The 13,532-nt window shown below is 39.3% G+C and overlaps 1 protein-coding gene across 14 annotated transcripts in view; it reads left to right on the top strand.

The window, feature by feature from the left end:
• The window catches only part of PTPRK (protein tyrosine phosphatase receptor type K), a 1,613,435-nt gene that overhangs the window by 1,240,234 nt on the left and 359,669 nt on the right, over positions 1-13,532 (top strand). For all 14 annotated transcript variants that reach the window (XM_078648913.1, XM_078648910.1, XM_078648911.1 and 11 more), the window contains one exon: positions 3,960-3,996. In XM_078648913.1, coding sequence (XP_078505039.1) covers positions 3,960-3,996 — 37 coding nt within the window. The remainder of the gene's footprint in view (positions 1-3,959; positions 3,997-13,532) is intronic.

Here is a 13,532-nt window from a genome sequence, read left to right as displayed (position 1 = left end):
TACAATCTGCAGCTCATATGCCTTGAACGGAAAATGCTTCTTACCACTATGCATCTGTTCTTGGCATGTGGAGCTGCAGAGTTGTACACGCCCACCCGCCTCCCCGGGTACCTCTATCTGTTCCAGTATTATCTTACTTAGATATATCACGCATGGACATCTTTATATTTCTCACTACTCCATCTAACCCAAGTGGCAAAAACAATCTAACGATTGAGCCGAAGCCCAGGCGCACTGTCGACCGAAGGAGTAGTCACCAATCTCGTGACTACAACACTTCTTCGAAGACAAAAAAACATGCAAACTCCCGAGCCCAACACCAGTTGGTGATTTATGAAAAAGTGTACAACTCTGCAGCTCTACATGCCAAGAACAGATGCATACTGGTAAGTAGCATTTTCCTTTTTTTATGTTCCACCCGCCCTACCATCCTCAGGACTTGCCAGCTGCCACTGCACTCCACTCTGATGCTCTATGCAAATGTTCAACACTACGCTCTAAAACTCTACTCCACTCTACACCCCTCCACAACACACTATTCCACTGCATGGCGCTCCGCTCTGACACTTTACTCCTCTCTACACTATCACTCTGTGCCCCTCCACTCTGTCACTCCACAGCACTGTACCCCCTCTGACGCCACCACCCTTCTGACGCCACCACCCTTCTGACGCCACCACCCTTCTGACGCCACCACCCTTCTGATTCCACCACCCTTCTGATTCCACACCACGCCACTCTACTACACTACACTGTTACACGCCATGCCACTACACGCCACTCTACTCCACTATACTCTACTCCACTACACGCTACTGCACTTCATGCTGCGTCAGTTCACGCTGCATCACTCTGTGCCAACCCACTCTGACACACCCACACACTCCACTCTACAACACTTCATGCTGTGCCCTTTACTATAGAACAATCCATGCTGTGCCTCTCAACTCTACAACACTCGACGATCTGCCTTTCCACTCCTCAACACTCCACTGAGTGCCACTCCACTCCACTCTACTACACTTCACTCTGTGACGCTCCACTCTACTACACTTCACTCTAGGCCACTTTACTACACTTCCCTCTGGGCCACCCCACTCTACTACACTTCACTCTGGCTCACTCTACTCTTCTAGACTTCATTCTACTACACTTCACTCTGTGCCACTACACTTCCCTCTGTGCCACTCCACTCTACTACACTTCTCTTCACAACATTCTACTTTGGGCCTCTCCACTCCACTCTACTCCACAACAACACTTCACAATGCTACTATACACCACTTCACTCTATGCCCCTCTACAACCACCCACGCCACTCGACGCCACGCCACTCTACGCCACGCGACGCCACTTTACTCCTCTCTGTGCTACAGAACTCCACTCTACTTTAAAACACTCTACTGTATCCCAGTCCAAGACACTCCACAACACTCTACGAATTTCCACTCTATGTCCCTCTACGATTCTCCATTATGACACTCCTCTCACCCCGACACTCTGCTCCACTCATCCCAACACACTGTTCCACTCACTAATGCTCCACTCACTCTGACTCTCCATTCACTCTACCCCACTAGTGCTTGAATAGCAAGCACTGAAAGCAGATATTCCAGATAATCAAAGCAATAGTAAAGAGCTAATGCTCTATATGAGGGGGACACACAAAATTGACAAGGTGGGTCACAAATAAGAAGACAGCAAATGAGTGACAAGAAAAGTTAGGGCAGTTCTGCACTCTCTAGTATGCTCGACCTAACAAAGGAAAACTAGGAAAGAAAGGGTAGTTTAAAAGGGGTAAAAAAAGAGAAGGATAAATGAAGTTAGAGAAAAAACATGGAGGGTGTTCTATATCTAAAGATATTGGATCTTAACCTCGACCACTCAGACTGTGGAAGATTCCATCAGTGAAACAATAATAATTGTTGAGTTCACTGCATAGTTAAACTAGACCCAAAGAATATTTCGGGCGCCAAGAAAAACTGTGCAATTACAAGTCAAGAAAGGCAGAGGCAGAAGTCATGGCAACAAGAAAGACTGCTTGCCACACTAGGAGCTCAATATTAGAGGATGGTGTATGCCCAGAGAATTGGTGTATAATGGCGACTCAAACCAAGATAAGGTCTCACTGAGCTGCAGGTTCGTGATGCACGTACAGAAACAAAATAACCCCTCCACCCATAGTTTAAACAATTAATATATTATCTCTATGTAGACGGAAAAGTTATGGCCTTGTTTGGATGCATCACATAAAGGTTGAAAATGTAATTCTTTTTTAAACGCAATCACATAATACTTTGGCAGTGTTGGGGGAACATAATTAACTTTTTAACAAATTGAATGTGACTAAACAGTGCTTTTAAAATCATGCCCTTTCGCCGTGATAAAAGCATTGTTATAAAAAAACACCCATGCTTGTCGTGGTAAAGAACTTTCGATGCATTTGATTCCCATAAGTTGAAAGCTTATATAGAATAATAATAAACATGTGCCCAGTGGGAGAAGGGGAGGAATAGAGGTCCAGAGGCTGCTTGTGTCAGTGTTTTTAAAGGCATTGTTAGTTTAGTGAAGAGTCATTAAAATGCAGTCCTGGAACTGGGAAATTAAGTAAGAAAAGAGGCACATTGGTGTGAAAATGTTATCGTTTTCTTTCTAGGTCCAATAGACAGACATATAGCCATCCCCATTCAGTGCAGCTATGTGTTTAGACTAGTGATCTGCAACCAGTAGCTCGTGTACTACTGTAGCTCTTTACCTTTGAGTAGATTGATTGATGTCTAATTATTCAGAACAATCTAGCAACACTTTCTCTTTTTCTCAGTACCATGCCATCAAATGTGGGTGCTGCTAAACTGGACATTAAAACAATTAAATGTGAATTTGTAATGGCGTTAGTCATTTTGCTAAAACTGAATTCCTGTACGTCTTCTAAGCCTATGTCACTTTCCACTCATTCTTCGCCTACCTGTTAGTATATACTTTGCTTCCCTGTAACATATTTTAGATTCCTGTGAAAAGTTGTTGAAACTGCGTCTAAAAGGAAACTAATGCTAAATTCTGGAGGCAAAGCTGAATATATACATATGACTCTGGCTATAGGACTTGCTTCTGTGTGAACATCTAATACTTACAGGGCTTTTACAGAAAGTGCTATTTTGTCAGTGGCATATAACTGTGACAAGTTATTGTCACTTGATGTTTCGAAGCTGTTACAGGAAAGTAACTTTTTATTACAGAGCAACTCATCTCTTTCCAGCGGCTCAAAATCTGTGATGAGAATGAACTATGTGGCTACTGACATAATTTCAGAAGCACTTTTGATGTACTTAAGGAATGAACTAGTAGAGTTTCAAACACAATATTTACAAGTGAGAGGGAAAATAGTTTAATACCTTTTGCAGTATTGCAAAGGGACCCTTTCCTGGTATGTGATAATAACTATTAATGATTAAAGTACTCCTTTTATTATTCACTATTAAGTTTGTAACACTTTTAGTTCTCTATATTGTTTCATTGACATGTGATGGTAGGGGCCGTTATGCAGATTACAAGTTTGACTCCTTTCATAGATTTCTATGGTAAATCTGTTCAAGTGGAAATAGATTGTTTTCGAAATTACTTACAGGGTCCAAAATATGCAAAGCTCTATTACATAACGGGTGCTCTTTGTTTTGATGTATACAATAGATTCCATTTGTCGCTTAAGCCCAGAAGAAGTGGTGGTTATATATTTGCAAGCGCCCAAAGCAATACGGCTGATAAGATAGCCATTCAGTGCTCTGCAGGGTTCTGCATTACTGCGAGCAAGAGACACTTTCTCTGGTGCGCCTTCTGTACTCTTAGACTAGGATCTGCTATCTGATTGTTCTTTGCACCTGTAATAATTATTTTTTTTTTTGCTTCGGCTAAGGAGATGTTAGAACCTACTTTAACTCGTTTTTTTTTTTGCCCCACACCAGGAAACCAAAACCCAGTGTGTAAGAATTGCTACTAAAGGTAAGACTTATTTTTCTAGCAGACAGACTGTGATTCTTGCTTATACCATATTAAAATGTACCATGTATTTGAGAAAAAAATATACTACATCCTAGTTACACTGCCAGCCAAGCACCGTGGTTGCATAAAATAAGCTCATTTTATATGACCGGCATAAGCTGGAACAGAGGACCTGAAGACTTTAACAGTAGATGGACAATCCTTGTAACAGCATCATGCACTGCTGGAAATCATCTGTTGTAAACATCATTAATTTGGTACAATTTCAAATGCTTTCATTCAAAGTTCTGTGGAAGAAAGCTTGCACTGACCTGCAGAACTAATTTTGTCTGGTAGATGTTAGGCTTCTGGAAGTTAGACCACATCAGAATCATATATGAGCATTACTTTTAATTGCTTCACATTTGATTTATATATGTATATATGTAGCTATTGCAGTTGAGACAACATCGCTAGGATATGTTTTGCGTTTTTCTAGCTTTGGCTTAGCTAGGACTCAACTCCTTTATAAACTGGCTCCCGTATCATGATGCTCATTGTGTTTATATTTTCCCATTTGACACCACACGATGTGCACTGTTTATTTTGTGTATTTTGGAGGAAAACTTTTTCTATTTTCCAAGGCTGTTACTGCTATCACACTGCGTTACATTAAGTCACATTTGTTTTCGGTTTATGTAACTAGTCTATCGGATACTTCCGGATTACATTAGGCCAGAAGGGGGCAAATAAATATTCTTTGAGTCAGTGCTAAGATGGTAGGGATTTGTGACCTTTTACAATATTGCAATGGAATTTGTTGGAATTATGCCACTTTTTATCACACCATGATGAGTTTTCAGTTTCCATGATTTTCAGCGGTGAAGTTAATTTGAAAAACGTCCCGTTGATTTAGCTGTGAGCAAGTTCTTTTTGTCTCGACTAGGGGTGTTGCCTGATTTTCTGTTAACTTGCTACACATTTGAGACTTATTCCAATTCCGTATTTTACTCATTTATGAATTTGTTTTTATGACTGATAGTCTTTATGGCAAATGATTAATTATGTCCGTTGGCTGATTTATTGAACGACTTGAGTCTATTTTTGACTTTTGTATAGCAATTTTTAAGATTAATAAACCTTTGTGGTTTTCCTAAATTAATGGTCTTGAACTTCCTTTTTGAGTCCATCATTTCTTATTCACTGTATGTTTGGAACTATTGTTTGGATCTTGTTGCCAGGGGCACATTACCTCATAGTCCTTGAAGTTAATACCATCCCTGATATCGCAAATTAGGTTGCACTATCATGCAGATAATCTAAAAAGAGCTTCACAGTTCTGGTGGAGAGTTTGGGTAAGATGAGATATATGAAAAGATATCTTTACTGAGATAATTTATGTACCTGATCTTCAGTTTGCCTACTTTTCATGGTCTGACCAAATTGTTATTTACGATGTTCGTCCTCTTCCTAAGCTAGAGCATTGTGAGTAGTAGTAGGGTGAATGGATTTTGAGTGTTTTAGAGTGTGGTCTTGGCATATTGCTAGTGTATTATTAGATTTGTCTTGAATCATGAATTAAACTGCTTGTCCAATTTTTGGCCAGGCTTTGTTAATGTGTGTATGATTATGTGGTTAAATTACTGCGATTGTGATGTTTTTGTCATATCTATGAGTTAAAGAATGATGATTGCCATTATGTTTGTTTGTGTTTTGATGAGCTGAATTGTATATACGTCAACAAAGCCATTACATTGTCTAAATTCATTGTGGTTAACGGTAATCCGATTTGTTGTGTCCAAGATCTCAACATATATTGTTGAATTTGTCTACAGGAGCGTGTAAAGTGAGGCACTGCATACATACTTAGATTTTCTATCCTGATTTCGGCATTAATAAGAATCTTCACACTTTTAGACTGAATGTGTTTAAGATTGATTAATGTATATTTATGTTGGTGCACAGGAGTAAGCGCTCTAATCAGGGGTGGAATGCTACTAGGCGGGAGTCTGCTTTAGTGTGAATTTGTTATTGACAAATGCCACAAAGTACTGGTTCCGTTTCTATCGATTGTGCGATGGTTTACATTCAATTCCTTTTTCTCGTTTCCTATTTAGGCTGAGCATGCAAAATCTCATTAGTTTATTTGTGTGTGTTTGTTGGCAAAAGGCATTGTGTTGATTTCTATTTCCAGATAAGTAGTGTTGCAATTGGCTAGATGAGATGGAAAGTTGTGCTGGTATTGGTGAGAGATCATCCCAAGTCGTGCAGTCGTTGATTGACTGACGCTGTAAGTCGTGCTGTGATTGTTTGACCTTTGCTGGGATTAGTTGATTGGATTGTCATTTGTATATTTAGTGAGTTTTTGAAATTAGTTTGAGTGAGAATAATGGGAGCTGTATTGAAAAGTCTAAAGTTCCTAAGGTATCGGTTATGGAAGCTGAGAAGATTACTCCCGAGGGTTCTCATATTTTCGACATGATGATGGCTTTGTGTGTGTGTGCCTAAAAGATTACCTCGAGTTCAATTCTAATGACAAGGACATGCAATTTTTTAGAGGTTAATTATAATAAAAAGCTTGATTTCTTGAGTTATGGAATGTGAGAGAGAAAATTGCAATGTACTTTGAAGCAATAAATGAACAAGATCGAGTGGGCATAGGAAAGGAGATAAAGTAAAAAAGCAGTTTAGAAATACAGTGAGTCTAAGTGGGGTATATAGAAAAGGGTGTGCATAGATATGTGCAGGATATTTCCTGCAATAGTAATGAATCAAACAAGAGGAAAATTGGAGAAAAAAATGATGATTCTATTGATCTGTTAAACTCTAGTCCTCCTCCTTACACAGATGGCTCATAGACACAGAGACCGCCAGTAACTGATATGGGTGTGAGCAAACCAGGCATGATTATATAAGAAATAGCATTACTCAGTACTGCAAGTGTTTGGTCTGAGTGTACCTTGGCAGCTTTGCCTGGTCCTAGTGGATTGTCAGCCACAGTTATAGATACAGTGATTCCTATTATTGAACTTGTAGCTACTTACCCCACCTGTGCAAATTTGAATTTGGTGAAATTCTGCAAGGTACAATTGACACAAGTAGATTGCTTGCATATAATTCAGATACATTAAGGTATTTAATTAAAGAAGCAGCCAGGTGTGCAAATGAGGCATACAAGAAGATTTAACTGCATAATTCGATTTTGCCTTACACAAACCTAGGACCCAGAGTTAAACTTAGAAAGTTTGAGTGTCAGAAATATAGAATTTGTGTCTACTGACTGTGAACTCGCATAAAGTAATTGATTCCATAAAAGATTGGAGGTACTTAAGGAAGTAAAAGGATAAGTGGAAGAAGAAAACTAGCTCTGAAAAGACAAACTGGTGCAGGAAACGTAAATGTGCTAAAAAGTGAGCCTCAGAATCGGTTTTGACAGAGTTTCCTTTGCGAGACTGTGCTAGATCATTAGAAACAGAAGGTGTTATAGAAAGAAGTTATTTGGGTAAAAAAATAATAAATACCACACGAGCCAAAAGAGTCAGTGCATGCATATTATGAGAGTCTTATTCAGTTTTATAGTAAATACAGTGGAGTTTAAGAACCGTCCAGGGAATGTGGCAGTGGATTCATATCTGCTTTCGTTAAGGGTTTGCTTCCGGAACTTAGCTCATATGTTCATCAGAGAGTGATGTCCTGGCAATATTGATGAGCCACCCAAGTATTCTACATATTGTAGTATCTGTTTTGAGGTGAAACAGAAGAACATTAAGAAGTGGATTACTGTGCATACAAAGCGGATTCAGAGAGGAAATGTAAATTATATGATGAATTAAGACACAGCTCTTGTGCCTTCTGCAAGATCTGGCGCAAATTTGGATTTTCGAATGCAAGGAGTGTGAACGAGGAGTGATATGGTGCAACTGCAAGCCCAAGGTAGTGGTAGGGGAGTGTGAACAATTCTGGAATGAGTGTAGTCTCAATGTGCTAAAGAAAAGGACCGCCTGTTATTGCTGCTATAAAAGTGGTCACTGGAAGCGCAAATGTAGACAAAACCCAGAACAAATTCAAAATAATTTTGTTCCACTGATGGAGCAAAATGCAAATCAGTTTCAGGGACTGCAAACTTTTGGGACTCAACAGACTGTCACAGCGCAACACACTGCTATACAAAATAAACATTATCATGGACAGTTCATAGAAATATGCCTTTAGCTCCTGTTTTGCAGTACATGAGAAACAAAATACCATACAACCCAGGATTTCAATAGAATCTATTCATTCTGAGCAAAGATTTTGCACATTTTTCACAGAATGCGACAAATTCTCAATTATGGTGTTTGAGGGAGGAGGAGGAGGATTACATGCTTGGTGCAGTCGTAGTGGTAGACCAGAGCGGCCCATATTTAGATGTTGAGGTGAATGGCCACCCCATATTATTTTTAATCAATGCTGGTGCTACCCGCTCCATGGTGGTACCAAACCTACCCCTGTCAGGAAAAGAGGTTTACGTTGTAGGAGTTAGCAATAAACACATTACTAATCGAGTTTCAGCGAATGTTCCATTTAAAATAGGGTCCATGGAGAATGATTACCAATTCATATTGCGTGATTGAGTACTGTTAATTTGCTTGACAAAGATTTGCTTGGTCATTTATTGCACCCTAGATGGTGTTGCAATTGAAACTCAAAATGAAGTATTTAAAATAGAATCACAAGAGCCAAGAGTTCAGCTATTTCTTGTTATTAAAAAGATGACCAGCCTCTTGATTTAAGACACACCATGAAATGAGTGATATGGGATTTCACAGGTAAAGAAATAGTGTATAAAGAGCTCAGAGGCCGTTGGAATAACAGTTGAACATGATGTAGTTTCTCCTAGAACTTGGCAATACAAACTTTCACAATAATCAGAAGAGGGATTGAAGCAAGTAGTAGAAAAGATATTAGAACAGGGCATCCTATGAGAGGTGCTTCTTTCACCTGTGATGCACATTAAAAAACAGAGTATAAATTGAAGCGTAGTACAACTTCTCATAAAAAAAGGTTTAAAAAGTAGTACCATTTTGCCCAGTGGTACCAAATCCTACTGTTATAGTGTTTCGGAGTCCTGTGGCTGCAGAAGGGTGTATAGTCATTGCCTTATGCCAAGGTTTTTGCCCATTCCTCTTCATGAGGATAGCCAATATCTTTTTGCATTTCTATTCCTCAATAAAGTTCTTGTTTTGTGTAGAATCCCATAGGGATATAGAGAGCCTTCAATCTTCATTTAGATTCTAAAGAAAGATGTGGAACGTCTTCAACTGCCCTGTAGCTCAGTGATGGTGCAGTACATAGATGACTTTCTAGTAGTAGCAAAGACAAAGGAAGATTAAAAGTTGGCTTCACTTGCGCTTTTGAACCATCTTGCCTCCAATGGTCATAAAGCATTACCTACAGAAATGCAAAACTGTAAGAAAGAAATGATTTATCGTATGATATATATGGCGCACCATATTGCGAAAGAGAAAAGTAAAGTGTCAAAGGAATGTGCTTCTTCAATCCAGAAAATGAATTATCATTTTACACAGGGGAAAGTGAGAATGTTCTTGGTAATGTTTGGCTACTGTTGTCAGAAGATTTCAATTGTTTCTGATTACAAAGCCATTACTGAGATTCACTTGCAGCTGTGTAGAAGTTCCAGTGCCATCGGGTCTGAGTGCCATTTGATGGCAAATGCATGAAAGCCTTCTTGGAACTCAGAGAATCTCTGCAGCGTATCAGCTCTAGGAATGCTTACTTTCTAGAAGGAATTTGTGCTTTTTTGTCATAAAAGAAAGGGTGTGCCGTATCTGTTCTAACTCAATAGCAAGTTGAGATAAGGCAGCTTGTTGCTTATCGCTCTACTGCGCGACATACAGTAGCTTTAGTTCTTCCAGATTTTTTTAGGTCATAGCAGCTGTTGGTCTGGCAACTAAACAGAGTGAGGTGACTGTTATGGGCCATATATTTATTGTGTTAATCCCCCATTCAGTTGAGATTTTGCTGAAAAGTACACAAACTCTTGGCAGTACATTCTTGTCTGTTTCCATGAGGAGCAAGACTGATTTGCATATGGCTGGGTCTAAACTGGGATGTCATGGTGAGCAAACGAGCTGTGAATTTAACCCAGATCACTTGACGAGGGGTGAATGCTTAATTTGTTCTTAATTCTGTCCTTCATTTGTGTCTTTTTTACTTACACAACAAATTCAGCATCTGACAGACGGCTGCCTTACAAATGATGAACACTTAATACTGGCAGCTGAAAATATTTCAATTAGAAGGTGCAGTACCTTAAATCCAGCAACACTGTTACAGATTCCAAACAATGATGAAGATCCGGACCATGATTGCATCAGTGGATAAGAGTTTTGTACGAAACCAAGAGCAGATATCAAAGATCTTCCTTTTGGAATGGCTGATATGATTTTATTTGTAAATGGTTGATGTCTAGGCGACCATCAAGGAATAGAGAGCAGTCTATACAGTCTGTTCCATTCTTGAAGCATTGTACTTGTCTGTTGTAATTTCAGCACAAATAGCAGAACTTATTGCCCTGACAAGAGCATGTTGTTTAGCAAATTAACTGAGTGTGACCAATAACACTACCAAACAATATTGATTTGGAGTGGTACGCAACTATGGGCAGTTCTAGTTACAATGGGCCTCCGTGGTATCCTCCAGTATCCCCTTAAAGAATAAACTATACATCCTAAATTTGTTGGAAGCCATACAGCAATTAAAAGGGGTATGGGTTGTAAAATGCATTGCTCATAGGTCTGGTGATGCGGTCATTATGGGCAATCACTTTGCCTATCAGGTTGCAAACTGAAATGAGCAAAAGCAAGAACAGGAATCCGAAATTGTAAAGTTGATCTAAACATTGAAGAAGCATATAATGTGAATTGTTTTTTGTTGAATCCACTATAGGAACCATTAAGTTAACTCAAAGAATTACAAGAGGAGGTATCAGAGAACTAAAATAAAATGTGGGAAACAGCTGGTTGGAAGAGGGATTTTAATGACCTTTGGTTCTTCCAGATTCAGTGGTGCCCGGCATAGCTAGTTTCCTACACTGACATACGTAGGGTGAGACTGTATGGTCAGGATGTTTAAGAAATGTTGGCACAACACAAAGTTCCGAAGTGGAGCAAAAGATTTATTTCAAATAAACATGTCTTGCTAAAGAATTAATAAGCCAAAGTGTACAATGAGTACTAGGAGTCACATAGGAAACTCTGAAAGGCCATTCTCTAGACTCCAGTCAGACCTTATAGAGATACCCGAAACAACTGGCTCATCTGTATTCTTGCAATTGTCTGCTTGTTTTCTCAATGAGTGGAACCTATCCAACCATGAGAAGTGACATTATGTTCATGGCCAAACTCTTGATAAGGGAATTGGTACAATGATTTGGCATGCCTGCTTCTATTGAGACAGATCGAGGAACTCACTTTAAAAATGAGGTTTGAAAGGTACACTGTACAGCTTTACAAATAGAGCAAAGGTTTCCCAGCAGTTACAGACTAGAAGCGCCAGGTGTAGTAGAAAAGATGAATTGCACCATTAATTCCAAGCTTGCAAAAGTATGTGCCTCGATACCTTTAAAACGGCTTGATGCTTTTCCTGTTGTTTTGTTGAACATTAGATGTACTCCAAACAAAAAACTGGTGTCTCACCTCATGAAATCCTCATAGGTAGGGCAATGCGGATCTCATACATTCCTTCATCAGCATTTGTATCAATAAGTTATGGCATGACGTTCTATTGGATTACTGTAAAGGACTGGCTGATGTGGTGAATTCGGTCTCTCATCATTTAAATTCGGCAGCACTATCAACAAAATATTCCAGTGCCACGCACTCCAACCAGGGGATTGAGTCCTGGTAAACATGTTCACAAAACTTGCTTAGGACCATGGTGGAAGGGGCCTCATCAATTTATACTTGACTGACACTGCTGTGAAGTTTTCTGATATCCCACAGTGGATCCATAAAGCTAACACGAAGAGAGCAAAGACGCAGATGAAGAAGTGGTGACTAAAACCCTTGAGCCACAGTATTAAGCTCAGTCACTGCGTGGATCCAGTAGGGGAAAATAATATCCTGGTGAAAACAGAAGTCATAAGATTGAAAGTCATCAAATTAACATTAAATATTATTGCACAGTCTAGAGTTACAAGAAGAAATAGCAACTGAAATGCCAGTTCATGAAAAAGTAAAGCTGAAAATCCAAGCCTCAAGAACCACCACGAGAAAGCGGTTCAGAGTGAGTCAAGTTGCTGATGTTAATTAAAATACTAGTCCTGCTGTGAGTGGAGAAGATTCAGCAGTAGTCACAAGCATAGAAACAGCAGTTGAGAATGTACAATAAGGAGACAAGTGGCCTGCGGTCACGAGAAGCAGCAAAATATTGCATTGGAAGACTCAGTGACCAGAATCAATCAGAGAAGAACCAGAGACAACTGATAATAGTTAAATTAAAAACCTGTAGCCAAAAGACATATGAGAGAGAGACTGGCAAACACAAAGTATGCATCACCTGTGTGGACTTATCTAGTATAAGTCTCTGCATCTGAACAGGCAGGTGTGGAAAGCTTTGATTTTACAAATTGTTCCTAGTTCATCTTTCAAGGCGAACTAGAAGAACCACTTTGAACTGTTGCTAAGTCCTGATGAATTTTGTAATTTTTATTTTTTAACTTTACTAGAGTTGATTGATTGATTATTGTTTTGTACCTTAGGTATCTAGACGAAGATAATAGTTCCCTGAATTAATGAACTGAAAGAAAAAAAAATTGGTATCCTGATTCTGTACCTCTAGATTTTTGTACCTTGTTGTACCTTTTTATTTTTTACTCAGTAGAAGTTGGCACACAGCAGATGGTGTACAAAATTTGTACATTTTCATTGCTAATATTAATAATTTTACTTGGCTTAAAGTTATGTTTAACTTTTCTGGTTGGATATGTTTCTCCTTCACCAGGTGAATTATCTACCATACATAATTAAACAAAACACATATTAACACATGGGAATAGATAAGTAAGTAGTTACAACAGGGGGTTCCACAAGGATCAGTTCTTTCCCCGGCACTATTCAATATCTACATGGAGCTACTCACCAAGATACTCAATAACGCCAACATCCCCTTCCACCTATATTCAGACGGTACCCAAATCTACCTTGAAACTTCCTCTATTGAAGTCATACAAAGACTAAACCTCACCCTGAAAGAAATCCAACACTGGTTGTTCCTCAACCACCTGAAACTAGACCAGGACCAAATGGAAATACTCATCATATCCAACAAAGCACAGACCCCCCCAAGTCACAGAATGGCTAAAAACCATTGATGCTCTAAACTGCAGCCTCATCCCAGCAGACTCTGTAAAATCACTGGGAATCACTCTGGACCCTAATTTAGACATGGGCAAACACTTCAAAAATACCGCCAAGAGCGCGTTCATCAATCTAAAACTGCTCACCAAAATAAAGCCATTCATCCCCCCCAATGACCTCCTACAAGTCACCCAATCC

Source organism: Lissotriton helveticus, chromosome 6 (assembly GCF_964261635.1).
Source record: "Lissotriton helveticus chromosome 6, aLisHel1.1, whole genome shotgun sequence".
NCBI lineage: Eukaryota > Metazoa > Chordata > Amphibia > Caudata > Salamandridae > Lissotriton > Lissotriton helveticus.
Note: the sequence above shows the minus strand (reverse complement) of the source record. Positions and strands in the feature narration are given on the sequence as shown.